At 39.8% G+C, this 25,714-nt stretch overlaps 4 protein-coding genes across 17 annotated transcripts in view; 3 read left to right on the top strand and 1 right to left on the bottom strand.

The window, feature by feature from the left end:
* Positions 1–1,374: 1,374 nt before the first annotated feature.
* Positions 1,375–6,286, top strand: fam216a (family with sequence similarity 216 member A). Its single transcript, XM_083791688.1, has 8 exons — positions 1,375–1,491; positions 2,166–2,376; positions 2,583–2,611; positions 3,418–3,545; positions 3,871–4,037; positions 4,410–4,562; positions 4,933–5,021; positions 5,398–6,286. Exons 2-8 carry the CDS (start codon positions 2,243–2,245, stop codon positions 5,526–5,528), a joined length of 831 nt encoding a protein of 276 aa, XP_083647814.1. The 5' UTR covers positions 1,375–1,491; positions 2,166–2,242; the 3' UTR covers positions 5,529–6,286.
* Positions 6,287–6,432: 146 nt separating this feature from the next.
* vps29 (VPS29 retromer complex component) lies at positions 6,433–12,286 on the bottom strand. Its single transcript, XM_083792394.1, has 4 exons — positions 12,168–12,286; positions 9,477–9,668; positions 8,792–9,027; positions 6,433–6,994 (listed from the first exon to the last, which is right to left on the bottom strand). Exons 1-4 carry the CDS (start codon positions 12,168–12,170, stop codon positions 6,877–6,879), a joined length of 549 nt encoding a protein of 182 aa, XP_083648520.1. The 5' UTR covers positions 12,171–12,286; the 3' UTR covers positions 6,433–6,876.
* A 467-nt stretch (positions 12,287–12,753) lies between these two features.
* Positions 12,754–23,605, top strand: eif5 (eukaryotic translation initiation factor 5). Of its 2 annotated transcripts, none has more exons than XM_083792392.1 (12): positions 12,754–12,846; positions 13,625–13,853; positions 16,058–16,340; positions 16,572–16,653; positions 17,417–17,589; positions 18,126–18,237; positions 18,582–18,715; positions 19,704–19,865; positions 20,196–20,357; positions 20,777–20,941; positions 21,717–21,857; positions 23,301–23,605. In XM_083792392.1, exons 3-12 carry the CDS (start codon positions 16,269–16,271, stop codon positions 23,397–23,399), a joined length of 1,302 nt encoding a protein of 433 aa, XP_083648518.1. In that variant the 5' UTR covers positions 12,754–12,846; positions 13,625–13,853; positions 16,058–16,268; the 3' UTR covers positions 23,400–23,605. The 2 variants fall into 2 exon arrangements, with proteins under 2 accessions (XP_083648518.1, XP_083648519.1); XM_083792393.1 differs by lacking the exon at positions 12,754–12,846 and adding an exon at positions 12,853–13,137.
* Positions 23,606–24,868: 1,263 nt separating this feature from the next.
* The window catches only part of mark3a (MAP/microtubule affinity-regulating kinase 3a), a 45,326-nt gene continuing 44,480 nt past the window's right edge, over positions 24,869–25,714 (top strand). For all 13 annotated transcript variants that reach the window (XR_014570886.1, XR_014570887.1, XR_014570888.1 and 10 more), the window contains exon 1: positions 24,869–25,452. Coding sequence is in view for 9 of the 13 variants with exons in the window: in XM_083792582.1 (XP_083648708.1) it covers positions 25,402–25,452 (51 nt within the window). In the remaining 4 variants the exon portion in view is untranslated. The remainder of the gene's footprint in view (positions 25,453–25,714) is intronic.

Here is a 25,714-nt window from a genome sequence, read left to right as displayed (position 1 = left end):
TAGCTTGTATTCCCCATCGATGATGTCACTGGAAGACGGTTTCTGAACTGCCCACAGCCCTCCTATGAGACACAGACCGAGTAGAAAAAAATTGCACCATTTTTTTCATGATTATTAGTGAGGACCTATTATTATATAAAGATAGGTTGAAAAGTGGTGAAGTGGTCCTTTAAGCCACACAACATATTTTAGCAGAATGATAACCCAATTTGGCAGGTGATACAGGTGACCAGCAATAAGGAGCCACAAAAATACAGGCATGACTGTATTTTATTCTAATGAGGACTAACAAAAACAAATTACATTAATTAAGGTTGGAACTCTACTATTATATTGTCCAGTTGATATCTACATTTATTAGTTCATCACATACTCAGCCTTAATTTGCCATCGATGAGGAGAGTGAAAAACGTAGTGTGAGGGTAATCCAACCTCAGTTGGTTTGGTTGTGTGCGTGTATGAGTGAGAGAGTGAGAATGTGTGGGATCCTGAGTGTGTTAGTGTGTTTTGTTTTAATCTACACTTGGCAGATGAGTTGGGGATAGCACTTGCTACATTTATTATTATCTCCCCCATCAAATATCCAAAGGTCAAATTCACAGTGCTAGGTCAAAATGTATTCCTATACATATGGGTCATATTTTGAACTTGGGTTTTCAACTGATTGTCAAGCAGGGACCACCGCCATGACTAATCAACCTGTGGACCACTGTGGTGTCAGGCAGGGGATATGGGCTAGGCTGTGATTAGGTTTTATCTTGAGTTGCAGTCTGTCTATTCTTGGGCTGGCTATAGTGGTGGGCAAAGTCTAGTATCATTTTCTGTCTCTATACCTACAGTAGGCCTGTACCAATTCTGGTATGCCAGTCTGGGGAAAAAAACTCACACAAATACTGTATGTAGTTCCAAAAGGTAAAGTCTGTGGACATGTCAATGAACTGATCCTCATCGATCATAGTTAAGCTTTAAGTACAAGCCTTCTAAAATGACCACTGATAGGCTAATGATGATGTCTAATTCCACTGTTCTCCCACTCCCACCAACAGCTATGGTCTAAGTTTATCAAACAAACCTTCTCAGAGCACCAGTGGTCCAAGGTCCACCAGTTGACAACCCCTGATTTAGACTGATCCTATTGAGCATGTAGCACAGGTGCATAGCACTTCTGTGTTTTTCTTTTTAATTAAGTGACTGAAGTGAGTAACTGAGTAATTCGTATGTATGTTTGTGTTGTCTTGTTATTGTTAACCACAATATTTGTATAGTATGCTTTTATTTTGAAGGTGCTACTCCCATGCAGATTGGACATAGATACCTGTTCAAGAACACACCTACAGGGCCCTCTAGTTATAGGAGCCAGCATGCACTTCTAAAGAAATCGTCTGCCCAAGACAAGACAGTAGCCTTTCCTTCATTCTAAAGTTATAGGTTTGGACCTTCAGTGAATATGGATCTGTTCTTTATTTGTTTTTTTTACCTTTATTTATACAGGTGAGTCCCATTGAGATACAATATCTCTATTGATATTATTAATATATTATTAATTATTATTAGTAATATATTATTAATAGGCTATATTATTAATTTACAACAAGGGAGACCGGTTCAGCCCTACTTTTTTATATCATACATTCTAACGGGTAGTGGGCAGTCTTATCCTATTTGCATATTTTCTTTATACAGACAGACAGTGGTGTTAAAAGTACATTTACTCAAGTACTGTACTTAAGTACAATTTTGAGGTATTTTCTACTCTACTGAGTAGGCCTACTTCCAATTTTAAATAATTTGACTTCTAGGCTACTCCACTACATTTGAAAGGCAAATATCGTACTTGGACTCGACCAGAATTATTTGAAAACTTTAGTTATAGTTACTTTGTAGATTTTTATTAATATTATTACAAAAATACTTCAGACCTATGACTACATACTTTGGCCATTTGAAAATATCCGATAGTTCGGCTATTTTCAAAGGTTTTGTATACATTTTGAAAACTTGTGAAATGGGACATTTTGCATAACGAGTACTTTTAGTGGTCTTTTGATGCCAGTACCTTTTTGCTTTTAATCAAGTAAAATTTGTAGTATTGAAGTATCGAACTTGTACTTGAAAACAGACTATTTTTACAATCAAAAATGTGAGTACTTCTTCCATCACTGCAGACAGATGATATGGAAAGTTGGAAACAGCATATAGGGGAGGCACAGGAAAGAGGGCTTGGGCCTAGACCAGCTGGGAAATGTGTGCGTCCAAGGTCAGCGGGCTCGGCCACCTGCTCATTGCAACGTCACCTCTTCCTGCCATGAAAAAGCAGGTGACGTTTGCAGAAAATCAGAAAGTGAACAGTGAGCATCCAGATAGCATTTTGCCCAGGTAAAGTGATACTGTACCAGCATTTTTTCACTGTGAATAATGAACTGCTAATCGTTTATTTTCATTTTCTGCCTATACTTATTTTATTAATTAAACACAAATAACCTTTTAACCTATAGGTTCCCTAGAAATGAAATAAGGGAATAGTATTATTCAATATGCAGTTCATTGTGATTATACTAACTGAAACTTGTTTTAAATTGCAGGTTAACAGGGATACCTGATTCAAATAGGGGTAAGTTCATCATGCTCCTTAGTTAATACTAGTAATATCAGTTCTGAATAACTAATGAAACATACAAATCTAAAATCTTCTTCATGATTAAGGCTACATAGTTAATAAAATGACAGCTTTTTTGGAGAAGAGAGTAGAGGCAAGCATATTTAAATCCAGAACACAAGTTTAACTTTTCTTTCAACTCACTCTCAGTCAACCCAGTCAGCATTTCGGACACATAGACACCATCTCCTTGCTGAATCAACAAAATACGTCAGTGTCTTGTTTGGTTTGAAACCCGAGAGACAGATTTTTCAAGACCCAGCAGTGTGCACATTATCTGTGGAAACTAGAGGAAATACTACACCTGAGGTTGAATTTGGGTCATGCCTGCCTGAGCTGTAACAGGAAGAACGCTGGCGTCTGGTGTCCTAATTAGGAATGCTTTGGTTTGACACACTAACTACAGCAAAGACATACGGTCTATGCTGAGTACTAAACAAAGTTTTCCTTTTCAATCCATTGGTCATGATTCAGTTCAATTCAACTCAATGCAACCTAGATCAATTAAATGAAATTAAAAACATATCACAAGAAGAGGGAGACACTGTAGCGGAGATAAGAAACCGAAGGCAATGGAGGCAATGAAGACCGATGCACAGTAAAATCCTGTGTTAAATTAATGTATCCATAATCCATTTGTACAAATGTGGTTATGTGTTCAATTGATTACATTTGTACAAACTCAAGATGAAAACTGATGATTTTTTTATTGTGATTTTCAAGAGCTAAATTAGACAGTTTGGTGGTGTTCTTGTTAACAGTATTGCTCGATGTCAGTGTGAACTCGAAAAGTGGTTTGAGGGTCAGGAGACCCCTGGCTAGACACTCTCCACAGCATGAACCCATCATTCACATTCGCAGAGCTATGACTTCAGCCCCATTTTTAAAGGTGAACATCCATGTTATGTCATGCCATGGTATTGTTGTATTCAGGTGCAAATTAGCCTATACTGTAAGTGTAAACTCACAACATGTCCCATTGATTTGTGACACGTTGTGAGCTTGTAGATCTGCTATTTTAAGTATTAAAAAAAAGAAAATAAAGTCTTGCCTATGACATGCCCTAAAATAGTTATGCCCGGTGATTAAAGTTAATCTTATTGAATGCAATGCAGAATATAATCACCTAAAGCCATAAGATTTTATTTTCGGCAGATTTCTAACAGCATGGAACGAAAAACACTAGTGAGCCAGTGACCTTTTCTCTCCTCTAGAACGCAGAGCTGACCCCAGCTCAGAAGGAGTATCTGTATACTATAGCTGAATCCTACAGTGCACAGCACGTGCGCAACCTTATTACCCAACATTACATGAATGTGCTCCACAGGTGCATAAGGACAGGTGAGAGAAATGCATTTGTTTGTATTTTGTGTGGGACAATGTGCTGCTGACTTAAGGGAAAAGGAAAAGCTTGCACATCTAAACCTGATCGCTGCAGATCCATTGCATGTAGGATGAAACGTGGAGGAAATGCACACTGCTGTTGCAATTCAGCATCATTTGATAACTTACATTGAACCTTATTGATCCTCAAAGGTGGTTGTTTCACTAGCCATATATAGAAACAAGCAGTCCTGGAAAGCTATAAGGAGATATTTAAGAAATAGAATAAGAGAGAAAAAGCACTGTCAGACTTGTAATACAATGGTGTTGAATAGTAAGAATGATGCAATTGGTTCTCATTTCATTTCACTGCATGATTATGTAAATTAAAGTTATGTGTTCTTTGTTTGATGTTTTTCATAGACAACAGTCCAGAGAGGGACAGTTTTGTTGTGTTGGAGGTACAGCGTGCACTAGAAAATAATGAAACAGAAGTTCCCAGCAGCTCAAAGCAACAGACACACAGTGGTGCAAATGCAGGGAAATCCAAGCTCTCCAAAATCCATGCCAAAAGACAAGGAAGGTAGGACTAGGAAACAATGTTTCATATAATTTAATGTATTGTTTTATCTTCTTTCTTTTTCTTTTTTTTACAATTTAGCTATCTTGAAGCCAATCTTAAACACCATACAGATAATCTAATTTATTACATATTGAAAATAAATCTCTTGTCTCTAATTTCCTTACCTAGCACTATTGTACATACAGTACTACAGAGACAGAAATGTGTATTTAGTATAGTTGCACCCGGGTCTGGTAGCTTTACTGGAAAAAAATCTAATCATATTTTTATTAAAATAGCTAATTCTAGTAATGTTGGCACTTTATAGGAATTTAAGCCTAAATTCTAAATTCTTTAATACAAACTCTTGTTTTTGTTTAAAAAAACACAGATCTCCTGGTACACCAACATCAAAACATAGAAACACCAAAAGATACACCGCAAAGGTGCCTGGATTCAAGAAAAAGACAAAGCTGAAACGTAAGTTGATCAAATGGCATTAGTATACTATAATCTTTTAAATCCGTTCCTGACAGAGCTGCTGCACTGGTTCTCAACATGGAGTCTGGGTAGTGGGGACCCATATACAGGAGTCCTTGGGTGGGTTCCAGGGTGTCCCCAGCATAAAAGATTGATAGTGAGGAATCAAATTCCAATCAAAACTCTGTGTACAAAAAAAGCATTTGTCTCTAAATTAAATTATGACTTTGGATTTTACAGTGTGGATTGGATGAATAGGTTTCTACCTTTTTTTAATTATACCTCATTGGATTTGACTGATATTTGTTGTAAGTTGAGGATGAAGAACTGCACAAATAACACACAATTTTGGCATTTGGCATGAATCTGTGACCAGGATCCAGGAGCAGCAGTCTGTGGGATGACCTGGATCTGGACATTGAGGAAGGACCTGATGATTCTCTCAGTGAATGTCTGAGTTTACTGTCTATAGGGGTTGACAGTGACAGCCTCTCCTCCGATGTGTGACACACAACATATTTAAAAAGTTATGCTTCTGTGTTGTTCAGTGGATACTAGTCCTAGACCACCGATTAACGGATGTTCATATTTTCAAACATTTTCAGGTTTTAGGTTGGGACACATGGACTTCAATTGCAGATACAGATGTTGTAAAAAGTCAAATAATGGCTCTAGTATGCTCTAATAAATCATTCTGATTCTGATCAAGATCTAATGACTGGATTGGGGGTTCCGTTCCCTGTGTAGCTCAAAGGGTTGAGAATGGCACGCCTATTGCCTTGCTTAAGGTAGAGCATGTAATTCTCTCTCTCTCTCTCTCCACTTTTAGTTAAAACTAACGGATGATATTGCTGTGTGTGTGTGTGTCGCACATTTGATCCTCAATGGAGATGAATGGAAGCTAATGTTACACACAGCTCTAGCCAGATGACCTACTACACAACAGCACACGTGCCTCCTGACCTTGGTGTCAAACTCTGGTCTGCCGGAGGTAGACAGCATTGGTAGACCCCAGCCATCCAGGGTTCAGTCCTACTGTAATTCAGCCAGGGTACATGCAGTTAGACACGGGATGGAACATTGGGCACAGGTTTAGCCAAATGCCACACACAGTCTGGATCAGGATCAGCATCAGAAAAACAAAAATTCTCTCTCACACTAATGCCAACCTGTTGGCCCAGTGTTTTCGTGTACTTCATTGTATGACAAATGGTGGAAATGGGACAGATTATGAACTTGTATTGTAGATCTGCCTTTGGCTAGAATGACATTTTCAGTATGAAGGTTTTGGTATGAAGACGTAGTAGACGCTTTCCTCCCATCCCACAATGTTCATTTCCATGTTACATTTATGTTTCACATTAAACTGAAAGGTTTGGATAACTAATGCAACTACTATCGATTAAATGAGTGAAATTAGATATTTATTGTTTGGGTGAAATGACAATAAGAACACTTTCTCAGGGGTTACATGTACTAACAGGGGATCTGGAACAGCTAAGAGGTAAAAATTAAAATTAAAAAAATGGCACCAAATGACCCCCCTCCCCTTGAATACAAATACATGTGACGTTATTGCATCCTCTACAGATACCAAACGATAGCTTGGACACAAGCAAACGTTGATGACATATATAAACCTATATAATCATACACATTCTTTTCTTTTAGAGTTTAAGTTAGCAAACAGTTTGGTACAGCATTAACGTTGTGTTGTAGTGGCCCAGGAAGCCGCAGGTGGAAAGGAATGAAACGATAAACATGTAGCCAACAAGTGCGCCCACCCCAAGCCTCACCCTCCTCCCTCTTCTCTGCTCTGCTGCAATCTCTCCCTCCATACTCCTTCACTCCAGCTTTACGACTTCTTGTACTCAATTCTCTCCACCTTGACGTCGTCTCCGATGAGCTGGTAGACGTACGTGACCACCGTAGATGCCTGGATGTCCATTAACACGAAGGAGGGGATGATGTTGCTGCCGGGAAAAGGTTAAGACTTAATGCCATTGAAATGACACCAGTGATTGGGACAATCAGCTCATTTCTGCAGTACAGGAGTAGCTCTAGCTTAACTCTCTGTGGCATGATAATCTAATGACTACAACCTAACTAGTATTTTCACACAGAGATGATGGGTGCCATTAAGGACTTCAAATAATGTTACTAATCATATTACAGTTTTATGAGCTGGGGGCGTGTTGTATGTCATATTGCAATTTTGGGCATGTTAAGAAGCGCTTTCGACACCCCGTGGATTGCGCAAAACGGCCTTGAATTAGTCATGGGTGTGTTTAAGGCGTGTTTGAGACGTACCCAATCAACATGTCCGTACTATTCTCTTTACCAGTCAGCTGATGTCACATACGGAATGCGCACTTTGGGGATCGTGGTATTACATTTCTTCAGGCTGGCACCATAGAAGACATGACATGACTTTGTCACATTTGGGTTAATTATTCCTATTGCACTGCATGCTGTCACCTTTATGCCTCAAAATAATTTGTTTCTATTGAAAAACACCAGTAAAATAACGTTTATTATATTTTATTTCATTCAAGTCATGATGAAGGAATGAGTTGAATGTTGCTGCTTAATGCTGTGCCTGTGGCCCCGATGGTATATGGTCTTCGCGCATTTTATTGAAGAAGACTTGAATCGGGTGTGATACAGCATATGAAAGCAAACTTCCCAAGGAAGGTTGAGAAATGAAAGAATTATGGCTGTTTCTAATCTCAACATTTTACAAAAAAAAGACACAAAAAAAGGCTGTTGCCATGTCTCATAGAAACAAGTAAATAGGTCTATAAAAATAAGCGCATATAACAGGGGTCTGCAACCTATTTTAAATGAAGTGCCATGTTTTTATTTTCTAGATAGTGAGTCTGCCATATCCAGATTAATTTTAATGACACCACATTAAAATAAAAAAACATATTTTGATTGTCCACAAATATAAAGTTCTTCCTTATTTTTAAATATGTTCTTGCACATTGTTATAATGATCATTATATATATCCCCCTGCAGTCAGAGTTCATAGTTTTAATGAATTAATGTGATGCATTGTGAGCTGGTATAGATCTGCTATTTTCAAAAGTAATCTTGGAAATTTTTTATTTAATTTTTAGATTAGCCGTCCTTAGTTGGGCAAATGCATTCATCTGGGGATCCTTGACATGGGAATGTACTGTGTGAGGATCACTGGTTTAAACAACATTAGGAGAAAAGCCCAAATAACCACTTTAGAAACAAGAAAAGCAACCACAAATAGTACAACTACCAATATTTACAAGCAACTTTACAGAAAAAGAAGCCGCTTATAATAAACAGACATGGCAACACTCTAGCAGCCTCCCAGAGCCGCTCAAGTGTACAATCAAACAGTGCTTTTTGCGTTTATGAGGTGGTCAGACCCACGTCTAATCGTTATGAGTGTTTTTAGGTCAAGGGGCTTAATAGCAAATTGCGCAAAGCGAAAATAATTAACATATGGACACTCCCACAATGCTAAAATATTCAGGAACGCCGTATGCCATAATGTGCGTTCAACACGGGCCGATATGCCTTTCATAATACGAATGTGCGCAGAGCGAGGGCAATTTATGTATTACCCCATTGTAAAACGCATCTTCAAAATCTAGGCCGATAGGTCTTGTTTTTTATTGATTCTCTTTCTGGCCACCTTCCTTCCTCCAGCCATGTGCTCAAACTGACCAGACTACAATTTCGGCTTTGATCCTATTCCTAACTGTGAAACGGTCTCTTGTTCCCATACCTTTCCAGTGCGTTGTAGGCCCCTGTGGCCGAGCCGGGGTTGATGTAGAACTTGTTTTCATTCTCGAAGGCCTCAAACTTGTGTGTGTGTCCCGAGATGAGGATGTCGACATCCAACTGCCTCTGCAGTAGCGCCAGACTCGCCATATCCCCCCAGGGGATCACCTGGTGTCCGTGGATCAGTCCGATCTTAAACTGGCCCACCGTCACAACCTTCTGCTCAGGGTAGTTCAGGTTCTGTTCAATGAGATGGGTGAGTTATAAAGCACAGTGAGATGCTGTCATTTATTTTATGTACATTCTTTTCCCCCCCCCTCAAGCAGAGCACTACTCTCTCTTCAGCATTTATCTTTACTGAGATGAAATCTGACAGGAAATCAACAAGTAGAGGAAGCTGAATTACATTTACATGTGTAGGCTTTTAGTTGATGCTTTTATTGTGCAATGTCCTGAGAGTGGGCAGGTTGTGTGTGTTCATGCATCCTTGAAAACTGACAGGACTTACAGTTACAGCTGCAGAAAAAACTGAACTATACATGCATGTACTGTATAAGTATTGCACTTTAAGATTAAAGTACTTCTGACAGTGATCCAATTGAGATTTGTGTTTTTGCAGCTGTGGAACGGAGTGCAAACACACTCGTATACTGTATATCCCGTAACTGTGCACATGTACACCAACCCACCTCGTCAAAGTCTCCTCTGACAATGTGGACGTCTCCAGCTAGGGTCTTCAGGTAGTCATAGCTCTCCTTGGTACAGAGGTTGCCTGTACAGAGAATGTGTTGGATCTTGCCTGGGACCAAGAGCTTCTTGAACTTGGCTGGCAGGGTGTTGCACCGGTGGGGGATGTGCAGGTCACCTAACACCAGGACCAACTACCAGCACAGGACAGAGAGATGATTTAATAATAACCCATTAATAAGACCTGATGCAGATTCTACAAATGCCTTCTAAATGGGTATTTCTCACTCTTTCAATATTTTTCAACAAATTTCAAAAATAGCAGATGTACAACTACAAGTTTGCAGCGTGGCACAAAGTTACTTTGTGATCTGCTATTTTTGAATAGCCAACGCTAAAATCTAAAATGACAAATTGAATCTGTACTTTCAGAGAATGCAGAGTAAAAGAACAAATACCCACACACAGTCTTCAAATGCAGTGAAAAAACTTTAATAGGGAAACTCGCAACGTTTCGGCCTATGCGGCCTTCATCAGGCTATCCAAAAGATAGGCCGAAACGTTGCTATGTTTCCCTATTATAAGTTATAATTAGTATATTCCCTATATAAGTTTTTTCACTGCATTTGAAGACAGTGTGTGGGTGCATGTTCTTTTTCATTGTCGGGCACTTTACCCTCTCCTACACACCTGTCGGTGTACAAAAGCCTTGCCTTTTCTTTTAGAATGCAGAGTGAAAATGATGGGGGCGAAAATAGAATCCAGGCAATTCATTTTTTGTGGAGGATTTAGGATTATATAGATACTGTATATCGTCCTGCTTCATAGCAGTACTAGCAGCACTATTATGCTTACTATTATGCTGGTCTTATCCACAAGAATAGCTGGTGTAGTGTCATGGATACACAAGCAATAATATGGACCAGATAATAAGCTGTGAAATTGATAAGAAATTTGTAATCCCAGAAGAAATATTTGGCAAGGAGGGCTCGCCTGAGGACGACCTAGACTAGAGAGAATAAGTAAGGGATCAGAGTGCATGTTCAAGACATATACATCCAGATATTGTCAGGCTTGACAAAACAAAAAACGGAAACAACAATTAATAAAACTGATTGGTAGAATACGCACACACACATTACAGAATCCTATGTTTTATGTTAAAAAATGTTGGACCCTGTTGTAAACAAGTGTAATGCTTTAAGGTGTCGTCCACAGTAACAGTTTTTGTATTGAGTTGTGCTTTCGTTTGAAATGTACCCATTCTGCATACTGTTAATAAATACTTCAATCAATTTTCACACAACACAGGGGTCAATCAATGGTAGAAACATCCACAAGTCATATTCAATATAAAACCCATAATTGACCACACTATTCCTATGTTCATTGCGTGCTTCAATTCTGTAGATCAGTGATCATTAGTTGGGGACCAGAGCAGAGCATCAAATGCCTGCCTGCCAAGCACAACAATCCACTACTGTCAGTGAACTGGCAGACCTGGCAGTGGCTGTGAAACTCCACAGCTGTGTCCCATTTAAATTCCTAATTCCCCCGTTAGTTAGTGTGCGAGGCAGGCCCTCCACCCAGCAGAGATGAGAGAGAGATAGAGAATAGGGATCCAACACGGAGCAAGGGGCACTTACCCGGTGACCAGCCTGGTTGATTCATTGGAGACAAGCAAGGTGGGGAGGTGGGAGGAGGGGAGCGGGTGAGATAGGTGGGAAGGCAGGATGTGTGTGGAGAAAACAACATGAGGCATGATCAAGGATTGGAAGAGGAAACGAAACAAAAACAAACAAAAAAATGTTTTAAAACAGGACAACGAGGGGTTAAAACTGATATTAGAAATTAAAAAGTGAATGAATTAAATAGACTGACATCACACAAAACATCAGTTTTGTTAGTGGTTGCTGGTTAGTGATTTCAATGGGGTGCAAAGTAATGACTGATGTTTCAAGCTTATGAAAGATGGGTGAAATATTATAAACAAATGAGAAACGTCATTTTAACAGTGGTCAGACCCAGTCACACGACAGTCCCTACAATGGTATCTCTCCCAGTTGCTGGTCCTCAAAGAAATGTGTACATGGTTGTGTGTAGAGAGAAATAAGAATGGTAGATACAGTAGAAAGATAGTGGATGAATGAATGTAAGTTCTGATTCTGTACAGTACAACACGGCCCCTTGCAATGAAGACCCTGCCTACTTCAAAATCATATTTAGAATACATAATGGTTGTATTTGGAATGATTACTACATCAGAAAGTGACTGATGAAACGATGAAATGTGTGATGACATTAGTTGTTAGCCTGCTAGCTTATATAGCTTAAGCTGAACGGCTGACACAAATTCACAATCTAAACCAGGGTTTATCATCAATATGACAATGTTAACTGTAGATAAAAATAGTAGACTGGAAATAAAAGCCAAACTAAAATCAAACCGTGCAAACTAAAGAGAGATTTAAAGGAAGCTTGATGAATGCATATAGTGGAGCTGTCATGTGATCCGCTCCTTCACGGGATGGGACTTGACTAAAAACATAAAAGGCTCTCTCTCTGCCCCCCCTTGAACCCCACTGGGGCCTCTCTGTCAACCAAACACCACCCTCAGCATCGTCATGCAGGCAACGTGTTCCAAACGCCAACGTTTTAAAAGAGAGAATAGGTTTTCTTCTTTTCATACTTACCATTTTATTTTGCTGCTTCTGCTGCTAGTCAAGTTCAGGAAGCGTCTGCGCACGTACAGCGTCACCAACAACCAATCAAAAGGGAGTTTACGTCCGTTTACATCAATAGTGAATGGTTTGTATAAAGTCAGCAGATGCTAGCATAAGTAACGATCTCCGGTTTAGTCGATTGTCGTCAGAATAAAAGCATTGTTGTGGAACACGTTAATGAAATGAATAGATCACATTTTGATTATGACAAGTTTAATTATTTAGTGATAGAGATTAACTACCAATGACATATGATTTCAGGATTGTTTTGTGTCTTGCTGCGCAGACCTCGAAATGTTGCTTTTCCCATTGATTGATTGATTGGAAATTGTATTCAAGTAAAAAGGATATGTTCACTTGCCTGCTATTTAGCATTAAAACAATATAGATATGCTCTAATTATATATATATTATAATATATATTTTATATGTAGGATATTCTTTTTATTGTTATGTTTTTACAAATAAAAATGAAAATGCAGGAACATCTTTGTAATAATAACTATTATTTTGGAGAAGTGCAGAGGACGGAAGTCGTCGTGTGTCAGTTTGCGCTGACTTACTAGCGCTGACTTGACGCTGCATGGTTACAGTGGTCGTCAGTAAAATCTACGCAGCAGGCACGGTTATTCCGCAGAACATTCGAGAGGTAAGCACAGAGACGCGCTTCTACTGCACGCCTCGTTTTTTTTATATCCCGACGACGTAGGTTAACTGTCCGTTTTATTATGTCATAGCTAACTAATTCAGCCAGCTGATTTCAATTACGCGACTTTTGTTTTGGCCAATAATATCTGGATCCAACAACCTCGACGTCTCGATGCTGGCGGCTAGCGTTGTTAGCCCTGTGAGCTAACAGGACCGTAATGGCACGTCGTCAATGGGCTTCCTGAAGCATCTCCGTGTGTCCAGGCTGGCTCCGTCTATTTCCTGGAGCTCAGTGAGAAAACTCCGACTTTTCCACTTAAATTTAAATATTTTTTGTTGCTCTATTCGAAGCCTAAAAGGTGGCTTTTTACCGTCATTGGTAACGTTAAACTTCGCTAATATCCGTTCGTTGAATTCGGTCGCTATCTGTGTATTACTTTGAAACACGTGTGATTCATTTGATCCAGTTAATGGCTCGTTTGGTTGACGATGCCTCGTCGTTCATACTAAATTTAGCTCGACACAGAAAACGTCGATGTTTTGATGACGGTGTTGCTTTCTATGTATTGATTTATTGACTTCATTTAACGCCCCGTCACAGTGACACACGCTCGATTAAAAATGACGTGTAACTTGTTACTTAAAACAACGATGCGTCACTTTATTCGATTGAAAGTACGTCATTTTTGTCAATCGTAATGAAAGGCCGCGAATTGACACACCTGATTATGTACTAGCAAGCAACATTCTGCTGGATAACAATCATTTTCTCCCATAAGGTTTCCAAACCCCGAGGACGTTCCAGATATTCCCGTTTCTTTTGAGACGACATCGGCTCCATTGTTGGGACTTTTTCCGCTGAACAACTGTGCGCCTTTTTGAAGCAAATAAAGCACCTTTGCTTGTTTAAATCAATTATCATACCTACCAAGCGACAAGACAGACAACCCTTCACTGCGCCTCTTGGGACGATCAGCGTTGTGTTTATGTCTTTGTTTTGTGAAAACGGTAAGTTGTATGAATTGATGCATGCTCGTTTACTGTATCAGCGTGTGTTGATTTAACGGGTGGGATATTTTATAGCAAAACATAACGAATTTACGTTCACTGTGTCGTACAAATATGCTGTTTGTGAGCAAGTGGATCAAAATGGCGTCTCCCAGCTCGATCACTCGTGTGCGGTGACTGTACAGCCAAGATATGGTGACGCACTATGCACCAAGTAGCAGCCTGCTAGAGCCTGATCTAGACCAGGTCGTATAACTGTCGGTCTCGAAAATGGCAGATCTACAAAGTTCTGAGCTTGTCGATCGTCTATTTTCGGCAAGTGACACATACCCATAAAGGTAAATTATGCGCAACTCTTCTATGGAAATAATACAGCACGATCTCTGCCCCATCCAGAGCAGCTTTTGACCGCTACCACAGTGTCATTGATGAAGCAGTTAGTCGTAGTAGTGAGTCATTTTCTCGGGGTGGATTTAATTATTACCATGGCTGCGAAATACCCCATGAGCTGGAACTCAACATTGTGCAATGTTAGCCGACACTCGGTGGGGAGAGGGGGAGCGAAAGGGAGAAAATGCTTTGGCAGCAACTAGGCCCCTGTTTGTGACCTATTAACAGTAGCAGCCTTTATTTCACTAAACCCAGAGGCCTTCATTTTAAATAAAGGGCTCTTACAAAGCCAATTTAAATAGACTACTGCTCTAATTTCTTTGCTTAGCACTTCCAACTTCACATGATCATTCTAGGTATCACAGGGATATGTTGTTACTTATATTCCCACGGCACTCAACCATTTATCCATGCAGTCTGTATTTTGGCTGGTTTTAATTTTGTAGATCCTGGAATGTAGGCTTACTGCATTGTTCCTCTCCTAGGTTGCTCTGGACAGTTGCCCGTTACTGGATAATAGTGTCAGACAAATTCCTAAAATGCAGGGGGCTTTTGAGGACACACTGCTGACGTTTCTTTCCTTTTTACATGACCGTTTATTGTGGACATTGTTGAATTTGCTGCTATAGAACATCCTACAAATGGATGCCTATTAGTTTTTGTTGATAATAGTTAATAATCTAAATTCATTTATCTAACCAGCTCAGTGACTTTGGTTAGTTTGTCCACCCTGAGAATTGGAGGTCAGGGCTCAATGGTGAGTCATACCAAAGACCAACTATACAATGGTGCCCAATGCCTCTTTGCTTGGCACTCAGCATCAAAGGCATAAGTCCCTGCTCCATTTTGGTGTCATGTCCAAGGTGTGTACATCAAAGCTCCCCTGCTACAGAAACGGGAGATGGGTATGGGCCATATGGCTCAAGTCTACTAAACGGGATCCGTATAGTAGCTTTACCCCCCCCAAACTACATGTATCACTGAACCCAATGACACGTACTGGCATACAGTATACGAGTCGTTCTCAAATTCTTTAATGTCAAGAGGTTCCACTTATTTTTTTCCTTTTAACAGTGGGGGCGGGTGAGCTAAACTTATATTACATTATGTGGGCTGCCTCTGGAAGTGTGATTGCACAATTTAAGCAAAAAAAGTGTTTGCCTCTGGGGAGTCGGGACGCAACGTCCTTTCACATACTAAATTGGAACTCAGGTTTGGCTCTGGGGCATTACGGATTCTTTAGAAGATAGAACCGCAGTAAAAAGCCACCGTTTACCGGCAGGTAACCACACTCTCTAATTACCCAATGACTCCAGAGATAATGTGTAACGATTTATGTGAGTTTTGGACAATGTATTTAAGATTGGTAACAAAGTGGCTTGGAAGAATATTTGCCAGAGATGGGTGTGGCCTACATGGGAAGTTGGGCCATGTCATTTGTGTACGTCCTAAAAGAATTATAGGCCACCTGAGGCAATTTTTGAGTCGTTTCCTCCTTGTCCTACTGGCAGTTTGCATGAAATGATTGACTGTCCAATTAGCTGCACACACAAACCAGTAAAATTCATCTCTGCCTCCCTGCCGTCCAGCTTACTATTGATACGAATTGATGACAAGTGGGTACATCTTAATATGATTTATATATCTGTTGGTATCTGTGGATTAGATTTAGTCTTAACTTAGGTGTTGCTCATGCAAAATGTCTCAATAAGCACAAAGTAAGTATTGATAAGATACAAATTGTCATAATGTTTATGCTAACGAGACACGGCTTGCTAACAAGTGTCCACTTATCTCCCGCTCTTGTCTTGCAGAGCTGTTGCGCAGCCGTTGGAACCTGTGTGGTGGAAACCTAGCCTTCAAGCGAGGAGCTTGCGGCCACAGCGGCACGACATTTTTCATGTCAGAGACCGAGCACGCTTGCAGTCGTTTATGTCATCCCCTCTTTTCCAGACAGAAGATCCCCAAAAATCGCCATTCAAGATCTGTTTATCTTACTGATAGTGCTCATAACATCCAGCCAACATGTCTGTCAACGTCAACCGCAGCGTGTTGGACCAGTTCTACCGCTACAAGATGCCCCGTTTGATTGCCAAGGTACCCAAGTCATTTCTGCTAAGCTTTAGCCATTGTATTTGAAAATGGTGTGAGCCAACAGTCTGTCTTGAGGCTAAGATAACTAGTCGACAGAAGTCAACACGTATAGTTTGCATCATATTTGAGTAATTAATGAATTAAGAATGATAGAATGAGTTATAGATTTATTTATAGTTTTTGGCAACTTGTAAGCCAGTGCACTAAGATTTCTTATTTCTGTGTTCTGTTCAGGTTGAAGGCAAAGGGAATGGAATCAAGACGGTCATTGTCAACATGGTTGATGTTGCAAAGGCATTGAACAGGCCTCCAACATGTAAGTAAAACCTGGCTGACGGATTTATTTGGAGATTATTATAATATGCAATTCACAGTGCCTCACAATATTATTGCTGTATAAAAAAGGCAGCTGTTTAACTTTAGCTTACATCCACAACACCATTTAACTACATCAGCTAATTTAACCTTTTCATCTGTCATTCTCCTGTCCATTTGGCCTCGCTCCCTGTAGTGTATACAACCACAATACAGCTTTTTGTGTTCATTGGTCACAAAGTGCTGTAATGATTTGAACAAAAGGATAGTGTCACAGGATGACAACAAAGTGGTTTCATTAACAGCTTTATGAATACATTCTTTCCTGACTGGACACCACACCAGGGAACACCTGGTTTTCTGCATTCACCTTGAATCTCAAGTTTTAACTAGTCCCTGAATAAGAATAACAAAAACCTAACCGATGTTTAGTTGTTTATATTAAAACATGGGAGGAACAAGAGAAAAGGCTGTGGTGGCATTGAATCCCAACCATTAGGAATTTCAGGTTTGACAGTATAAATAGCTGGATAAATGAGTGAAGGGACATTATTTTTTACTTTTATACATATTAACTTGTGATTTGGTGCAATGCCCTGTTTCAAATTCCTTGTATTTGAAAATATACCAACACATTCTACACGTGGCTGAAACTTAACTAGGCACTTCAAATGGCTGACATGCCCCTTGAGAGCATCCTTTGAGATGAAGAAAAATGTGTAATGTATGCCTGTATGTTTTTGTTTTTTTCCTCCCTCCGGCAGACCCAACCAAGTTTTTTGGTTGTGAACTCGGTGCTCAGACCCAGTTTGATGCGAAGAACGACCGCTTTATTGTCAACGGCTCCCACGAGGCCAATAAGTTACAGGACATGCTTGATGGGTTCATCAGAAAATTTGTGCTGTGTCCCGAGTGTGACAACCCTGAAACTGACCTGGTAAATGTTTGAAGATTGAATGAAATAGTTCATAAAGGATCAAAGTTAAACATTGTGCTGTTAATAAGCTCAAGTTACTAGCCATAGTGGCTGCTGAATGTGCTGATGCATACATTTGAAAATGCACATCAAATGTACATCTAGGATCTTTCAAAATGGCATGCATCTGAACACATAGACATATAAAGGTAGACACCCCCTTTCGGCTGTGGAGCCTATGTGCTCAAGGGAGGGCAAAAAAATCCCTGTGTGCGTCACAGAGCGCATGTTCAGGTCTGATAAGTCCTGGAAAAGATGCGCTGTGAGTGGCCCTTGAGTGGCAGCGTGACTTAGTGTTCCGTCCACTCTTCCGGCGTACCAGTGTAAATTCTTCCGCCCTCCCGTCAACACACATGGCTCCAACGAGCTGCAGCAGCCAATGAGGCATCTATTTTTTTAATATCCATGTCTGAACATATTGGTGACGTATAGTAATCTATCTTGTTGCAACTTGTTGGGTTAAATTAGTATTGATTTGTCGATCTTGCAATTCTCAGCATGTCAATCCCAAGAAACAAACCATCGGCAACTCCTGTAAGGCCTGTGGATACCGTGGCATGCTTGACACCAGACACAAACTCTGCACCTTCATCCTCAAAAACCCACCAGGTGAGACCGTTGGCTTTTAATATCATTGTATAGCCCATTTCATACCAAGAATGTAGCTAAACTGCTCTACCTGAAGCACTCTAATACAAATTTGGCGTGAACACTTGTAGCTTTGCGTCACAACTCTTTTGAATTTCAGAATCTAGCTGAGGTACTTTCTTAGTGACTGTAATGTTAATACGACCAAAGTGAAAGGCTTCCATTCCTACTGAGTGTTGCGTCAGATGTTTTCCATGCCCCACCATTGCGCTAGACCGGGATTTGAACCCATGATCCTGGTAGTGGTCTATGAAGCAGGTTGAGAAATGTGACTTTAATTACTCCCCTGCTGTTCTTCACCACAGCTATTGTTGACTGTGGATATGGATCAGCTTCTGTCAAGAAGGAGAAGGACAAGAAGAACCGCAAGAAGGACAAAGAAAACGGTTCTGGTAGCGGAGAGGCAGGAGATGATGACATTGATGCTCCGGATGCTGTGGTGTGTAACCTCTCTACATATGTGTTGAACACACGCACACAAGTTAGATATACACAGACACTTATATTTCAAGATCTTGTATTAACTTGCTCCATTAGTCTGTTAGCTGTAGCATTTGTAGTTTGCGTTATTTATTACAGTTAATTATCTGTTGTATACTGGACAAACCAGAAAGTCTGTCATTCACTGGAGTCTGGCCTTTCTTAAAGAAGTCACTCTCCCTGAATCTAGAAATCCTGCTAGAGACAGACCAATATCAGACAACCTCGCTCCTACAATACTTTTTGCTAATGTTGAAAGTCAGTTTTAAATTTGGAATAGCTGTAAACATAAACTTAGACTATCTGTAATGAAATGGAAAAAGCATTTCTGTGTACAGGACATGTAGTTTGAATTGTAGCCTTTGAATTTGTAGTCATCAGGCAGGAAGACCGCAATCGGTATTACTCAAACTTCCCTGTGATCAAGGATAATTTTAGGGCTGACCAAAGCCTTGATGCGGCGTATGAATCCAACAAGTTTCTTAAAGTACTTCTTGGAATAGTTTGTTTGGTATATCCATCTTTTATTCCAAAACGGGGTGACCAAAATAAAGCAGCGCAGGAAAAAAAACAGAATACACCGTTAGACCAGATCACACGGGCGGTTTAGGAACACAGACTAGGCTTTCCATTGAGGTGGAAAGTCTGGAGACAAGAGGTTAACGGTTGTGTGTACTTGCTAGTTGCTTCTATGATACTTTACTTTTACAATGTTTCATTTGTATACATGACGGCACAGGGAAGGTGACATTTCTGCTGGCAGACATTTAAGGAAACACTGCTGGGGCCATCTATCTTCAACTGCTTATCTTTATCCGGTGTCGCGGGACCTTACTGGGGTGTTATCTCAAAATAAATTATTAAACTGACAGCCAAGCATACTTCATTTAGCGTTTGTCTTGACCCCTGCCCTTCCATCTGACCTGTGTATTTGTGTGACCTTTTAGGATGGTGATGACGACGATGAAGACTGGGTGGAGGAGACAACGGAGGAGGCACAGAGACGACGGATGGAGGAGATCAGTGACCACGCCAAGGTCCTCACCCTCAGTGAGGATCTGGAGAAACCCCTGGAGGAGAGGGTCAACTTGTTCTACAACTTTGTCAAAGTAAGAATGGTGATAATACATTGTTAATTTAACTTGTTTGTTTTAAGTAGTTGAAACGGAGTACTACATAATCGTGTTACACATTGAGTGATGTTTGGATACTGTGGATATGTTTTTTTTTTAATAACAAACGCTTAATTTTTTCATATTTTGTCATCTAATCACATTAGCCCACAAATGCTAGTCATCTAATCTATTATTCTTGGCTTAATTATTTTTTGTTTTCTTTCCACTTGGATAACAATAGAAATCGCCTTAACGCCCTGCAAACAGCCCACATGTTCATGCTGCTATAATCAAGATAAATAAAATGTATTCTGGTGTCTTCAGCAAAAGAAGGAGAGTGGAACCATAGATGCTGCTGATAAGGAGATCTTGGCTGAGGCAGAACGTCTGGATGTGAAGGCCATGGGACCTCTCATCCTCAGCGAACTGCTCTTTGACGAGAACATCCGAGACCAGATCAAGAAGTACACACGCCACTTCCTTCGAGTAAGTTTGTGGCTACCCTGAGGCATGGTGGTGCTTGGCTGCAGTTGTGGAATCTCAGACTACTGCCCGCGCTTTGTAGTAAATTGTATTCAGCTGGTTTCATAGGTCTAAATTTGCCCATAGTTTGACATTTAGACTGAAACCAGTAGTAATCTGGGCAGACACAGCTACAGCCCTAAAATGTGTATGAAATGTATCAAACTCTGATACAGGGATGAAAATTCTTTCTATTTCCACACTTTAGGGAAAGTGTTTTTTTTTAACCTGTTAAATATGAAAGAATGATTTCACTGAAGACCTATTAAAACCTGGCTGTCATGAAATTTGTTTGGTCTGTAAATATGATACATAAAAGTCACATTGCTCGCTGTCTGAAAATATACTGGTCCAATAAAATTGGTTTCTAATGCTACCCACAGTTCTGTCACAACAACAAGAAGGCCCAGAAGTATCTGCTGGGAGGGTTTGAATGCCTGGTGAAGCTGCACCAGGCTCAGCTGCTGCCACGCGTTCCCATCATCCTCAAAGACCTGTACGACGCAGACCTGCTAGAAGAAGACGTAATCATCGCCTGGTCAGAGAAGGTAGCTGGAGTTGTGTGTGACAGTGTAAAGGCGGTTCATTCGCGTCTACTTCAGGAGAGTGGGTGTTTTAAAGAACCATTCCAGCATTACTACATATCGTCTATTAAACTTTGGCCTCATAACGTATAAATGTAAATTTTTCTGTAAATAATAAACTTTATTTTATATAGCACCTTTCATACATAAATGTAGCTCAAATGGCTTTACTTTTTCTCATATGCTTTTATTTTTGTCCATAATCACTCCATTTTAACTTGCTAGGTGTAAGACATTCAGTCTTGTGAAAACCACAGTATAATTGTTTACGGAGAAAATATAACCAGTTAACCGCAGAATAATGCAGAAAATTGACCTATGTTGTACGATGTGACTGACGTTATGACTAGGCAATGTAGTGATGTATCTATCTTCTGAAATAGTTTACAGAACTATATAATGTAGGTCTAGGTTATTACTAGATTTATATTGTATAATGGTTTTTGATGGTGCTATTTATGCTATATTATGCTATAATGTAATTTGAAGACATTCACTTTAATTGACAAATAAATAAAACTATCATGTTAGTTTCATCAAACTAACTAGTGAATTAAGCCCCCAAATAGGGGGGAGGGGTGTATTCTTACTGGGTTGACCTTGGAAACTTAAAATTACTTAGAACTTAGAATTACTTAGAAACGTAGAATTACTGCCTCCACGTAATTCTTCTATTGTAAAAATGTAAGCCTATTTCTAGACTGCATTAAGTCTGACTTCCTGCGCTTTCCTCCACCAGGTTTCTAAGAAGTACATCTCTAAGGAACTTGCCAAAGAGATCCAGGCCAAGGCTGCGCCGTTCGTCAAATGGCTGAAGGAGGCAGAGGAGGAGAGCGGGGGAAGCGAAGAAGAGGAAGATGAAGATGATGAGAACGTTGAGGTAAATTATTTTAAAATGTTCTTTTACTAATTGTAACGTCTTGATGGTCAAAACCAGCAAGCCATCCCTACACATATCAGTGGCTGACTGCAAGTCACTGAGTGATGCTTACAGTACAGCATTGGTTAGCCAATATTTAAACTGTTTCGATAAAGTACTGTATTTTTCAGTTTAATGTCATGGAGTTTGTAGGGCAGGGGTTTTCAACCAGTGGTCCTAACCTTGAGGGGCTTCCAGGTGGTCCCTAGCCAAATGGAGAGTTGGTAACCAAATGGATCTTTATAGATCTTCAACTCTTGAGAGTGTAGAATGAAACCAAATGGACCCGTAACTCAAGAGTTAAATTGTACATCTGCATTACTTAATTTACAAGAAGGGACATTTAAAGCATGTAGAAGAATTGTTATTTTGATCGGTTGCCTGTTATCTCCTATGGTACCACATCAATACAGCATGGAATTGTGGACAAAATCTTATACAATGATAACATGGAACTAAGTTTTCGGTTTTGAGAGGCTAAATCTCATCAAATGTTGGTCTGTGGCTTAAATGCTGAATAAATAATGGGCCTCGATATGAAAAGGGTTAAACCATTGCTGTAGGGTACTGTTGCTTTAAGACTTCACCAAGGGGTCACAGATTTTACGTAATTTGATAACATTTCTAGGCAAAAATGTCTGCATTTTGCCGATGTCTGATCAAAACAAACTTGTAGCATCAACTGGCCTCACTGTGGTTTGTTACATTTTGGACAATGGCCCGTGTGTACTCTGCTGGTTTTGCACACAACCATTGGTGTATTCAATTAGTTATTTCTTTGGTAGGTGTTGCGCCACAGCAATCTATAATCTTTGGGGACATGCACATTAATCAAACTAATCAATTTAATAGTTTAAGAAATATAAAATAATAAAATGGAGCTCAAGTTAATCAGAGTAATCTATTTAATCAGTTATAGAAAACTTATAGAATTTGTTTTGATACATTTTAACCATAAAATGTTTTTACTTTAAAAAAGCACTTCTTTGCAGATTTTTTTTTAATACTTTCTGCCCTAAAACAATTCAATCCCTGAAATGGTTAACTAATGTCCTGCATTAAGCTGCAAGTCAGCCTCATGTGCTTAGCAGTAGCACTCTATTCAACATTGTTTCAGAAGACAAATGACAATGCTTACTTGACAGTAATTTAAGCTTGGACAGTGACTAGAGTCGCAGCGCGACATGTGAGATTGTAGCTCTTCTCTGTGTTTGGTGTGAGACATGGTGCGCAAGTATAAATAAGCAATAGTAGTTTTGGTCACACTGACATTTAACTTGGGATACATGGACACAAACTTGACTAAAAGTTCTGTATGGATGTACTCATGAAACAAACATCAGTTTAGATTTATACAAAAAATCCTGCGAAATGAACACCACCTCATCTGATTTCTGTCCCCAGGTGGTGTATTCATCCTCTGCCCGAGAGCTGAAGGTCGAGACTGTGAAGCCAGACAAACCTGAGAAAGAAGAGGAAGACATCGATATTGATGCAATTTAAAAAGATGATGGACTTGGAAGAGATACTTTCTTGCATTGTGGCTTTGACTCAAATCTTTACCCAAGTGGCTGGCCTTTTTCCTGACCCCCATCCTCGTATTAACCTTCCCTCTCTCCATCCTCATCCAACAGCCCTGTCTCTGCTTTGTGGCATGAATAAACATAGTGCTTCACTTGCTGCACATGATGTATTCGAGACGATAAAAATGTAAAAAAAAAAGAAGAAAAAAAGCTTTTGGGGATTTTAATCAAGGTGTTTTGGGGTGGGGGGTGGGTTCATTTGACTGCACATTTATTTTGTTTCTGTATGAATTTTCCAGTCAATAAAGAATGTTTTGCTATCCACCTAATTTAAATGTGTAATAGATGTTCAGTACTGTAGTCTTTGCAGTGACTAAAGTGTTTCAGCCAATAATTACTAATGCTGTATGGGGCAGGTTATGCCTGGACAATGTAATGGATCAGTTTTAATTCCCTGTAAACTTGTAGGCTATATATTGTGCATGTTAAATTTGGACAAAAGAATATGGTGAGTTGGTGACTTTATAAAAAAAACACCCTAGCAGGAGGTTTTCAGATCTTGACATAATCTAATCTTAAATTAGATGTTTTCTACTATAAAGTGTTTAGTTTATTTGGTGCTGCTGGGCTTGTAAATACTGACAGTGACAACAGCGAGCCACAATACATTGATATGAGCTTTCAAATGAAGCCATTAATTCGGCAGTGACTGTTTCCGACCGTCTCCAAAATGATGACACCAGCCTGTACTCTGCATTGTGCTCCAATGAGTGTGGAGGTCAGGCCGTTTCCTCACTTCCTCCAGCAAACTGTTCAGCTGTCTGCAAGCAGACGGGACTTTTTTGCCTTGATAAAAGTCTGACTGTAGAACTTCGTAGCAACAGTTTCCCTGTTCAACACAGACTGTAAAATAGGTTCATACTTTTATCACTGGTAACATAGTTTGAAATAAGTTGACCATAGATTTGACAAAGTAGGCTACATGTTTATGTGATCTTCCACCCATAATTGACTTGATGTTTTTAACATGGTTAGTCTAACATCAGATTGCATAGGCCTATTTTGAATATCAATGATAACTGACTTTACTGTAGGCCAGTATAGTGTTGAAATGTAGCCTACTTTACAGTTGGGAAAACATGTACCACTCCTTTATTTATATATTAATGGTATGATAAATCCAGTATGGTAGGCTATGTATACATGTTTTATTTTAATTAGGCTAATATAATTTACACGAAGTTAGGAATGTGTGTGTGTGTGTGTATATATACATATATACACACACTTGTACAGTTTGACATCATTTCTAAGTTATATTAGCCTACATTTACTTAAGACAGGCATAAAGCTAAACGCACAAGTAAAGGCAAAAAAGTACCGTATGCGGTGTTGAGTTGACTCTAATCCAACTCCAGCCTCTGTCTGAGGAGCCATTTTGGTCCCACCTAAAACACCGCCACCAGCTTTTAGTGTTCTGGGCCGGAGATGGAGGAAACGGAGCCGACAGCAAGTCTTTTCTGGGTCTCGAAGCTTTGAATCTCTGTTAAAATATCGACGAGTGACAGCGGACGCCATGACGTGTTGTTACAGATAGTTTTGATTGTAAAACAAGAGGAGATTTTCGGAAGCGGCTAACGCCGCCGTCACATTTTTTTTTACTTGCAACCCCAACGGACAGTGATTTTTGTCTGCCTGTGCTTGCCTTTAGTTGAACGCAGGCCATGTACGGTATAGCTACGCCATGTAAATACTGATCGTTACGATATCTAGTACAACTTTTCGATCACAAACAATTATAAAGGAGATCGGGGCTGATAACACGTCTGTCTTGTTGGGAGTTTTTGTATATCGATCAATGTGGAGACTCTTTCTTTGCGAGAAGCCTGAATGGTTTTCGGAGGAACATATTCCATTAGTTGAAGGTGGTGCGACATTTACAAAAAGGACAGTAAAGTCTTTAACGGATTAAAAACCCAACAATGTCAACAAAACCTATCCTGCCAACGGTCAACGAAAAGTCGACGGAAAGTGTAAGTAGTAAAAGAAATAATGGCATTACACTTTGCTTTGTGTTCATGATCTACCGTAATATGGTTATTATTAACTCTGGTGGAGAAGTACTTGTGTTGTCTTGTGTGATTTCGGTGTTTCGCTGTGGGTTCACAAGGGGGGTGAAACATTGTTACCAACTCGTAAACACTCATATCCTCTACGTCAAACACGCCCTGTGATCAGCCTGCCCGCACGGCGAACTGGAAACTAAATATCCAAAACACATCCAATAACAAAGTC

This window comes from Protomyctophum parallelum (assembly GCF_964188405.1).
Source record: "Protomyctophum parallelum genome assembly, chromosome: 20".
NCBI classification, from domain to species: Eukaryota; Metazoa; Chordata; class Actinopteri; order Myctophiformes; family Myctophidae; genus Protomyctophum; species Protomyctophum parallelum.
The sequence above is the reverse complement of the archived record's forward strand: the minus strand, read 5'-3'. Positions and strand labels throughout refer to the sequence as shown.

Coding starts and splice junctions, on each gene's coding strand:
- vps29 (XM_083792394.1), bottom strand. Junction 9,028..9,476: donor TCAGAGGAGACTTTGACGAG/GTGGGTTGGTGT, acceptor CTCATTGAACAG/AACCTGAACTACCCTGAGCA. Junction 6,995..8,791: donor GCCTACAACGCACTGGAAAG/GTATGGGAACAA, acceptor TTTTCCCGGCAG/CAACATCATCCCCTCCTTCG.
- fam216a (XM_083791688.1), top strand. CDS start 2,243: ATGTGTGCGTCCAAGGTCAGCGGGCTCGGCCACCTGCTCATTGCAACG. Junction 2,612..3,417: donor GATACCTGATTCAAATAGGG/GTAAGTTCATCA, acceptor TCTTGTTAACAG/TATTGCTCGATGTCAGTGTG. Junction 4,563..4,932: donor CATGCCAAAAGACAAGGAAG/GTAGGACTAGGA, acceptor AAAAAAACACAG/ATCTCCTGGTACACCAACAT.
- eif5 (XM_083792392.1), top strand. CDS start 16,269: ATGTCTGTCAACGTCAACCGCAGCGTGTTGGACCAGTTCTACCGCTAC. Junction 16,341..16,571: donor TGCCCCGTTTGATTGCCAAG/GTACCCAAGTCA, acceptor TGTTCTGTTCAG/GTTGAAGGCAAAGGGAATGG. Junction 17,590..18,125: donor ACAACCCTGAAACTGACCTG/GTAAATGTTTGA, acceptor TGCAATTCTCAG/CATGTCAATCCCAAGAAACA.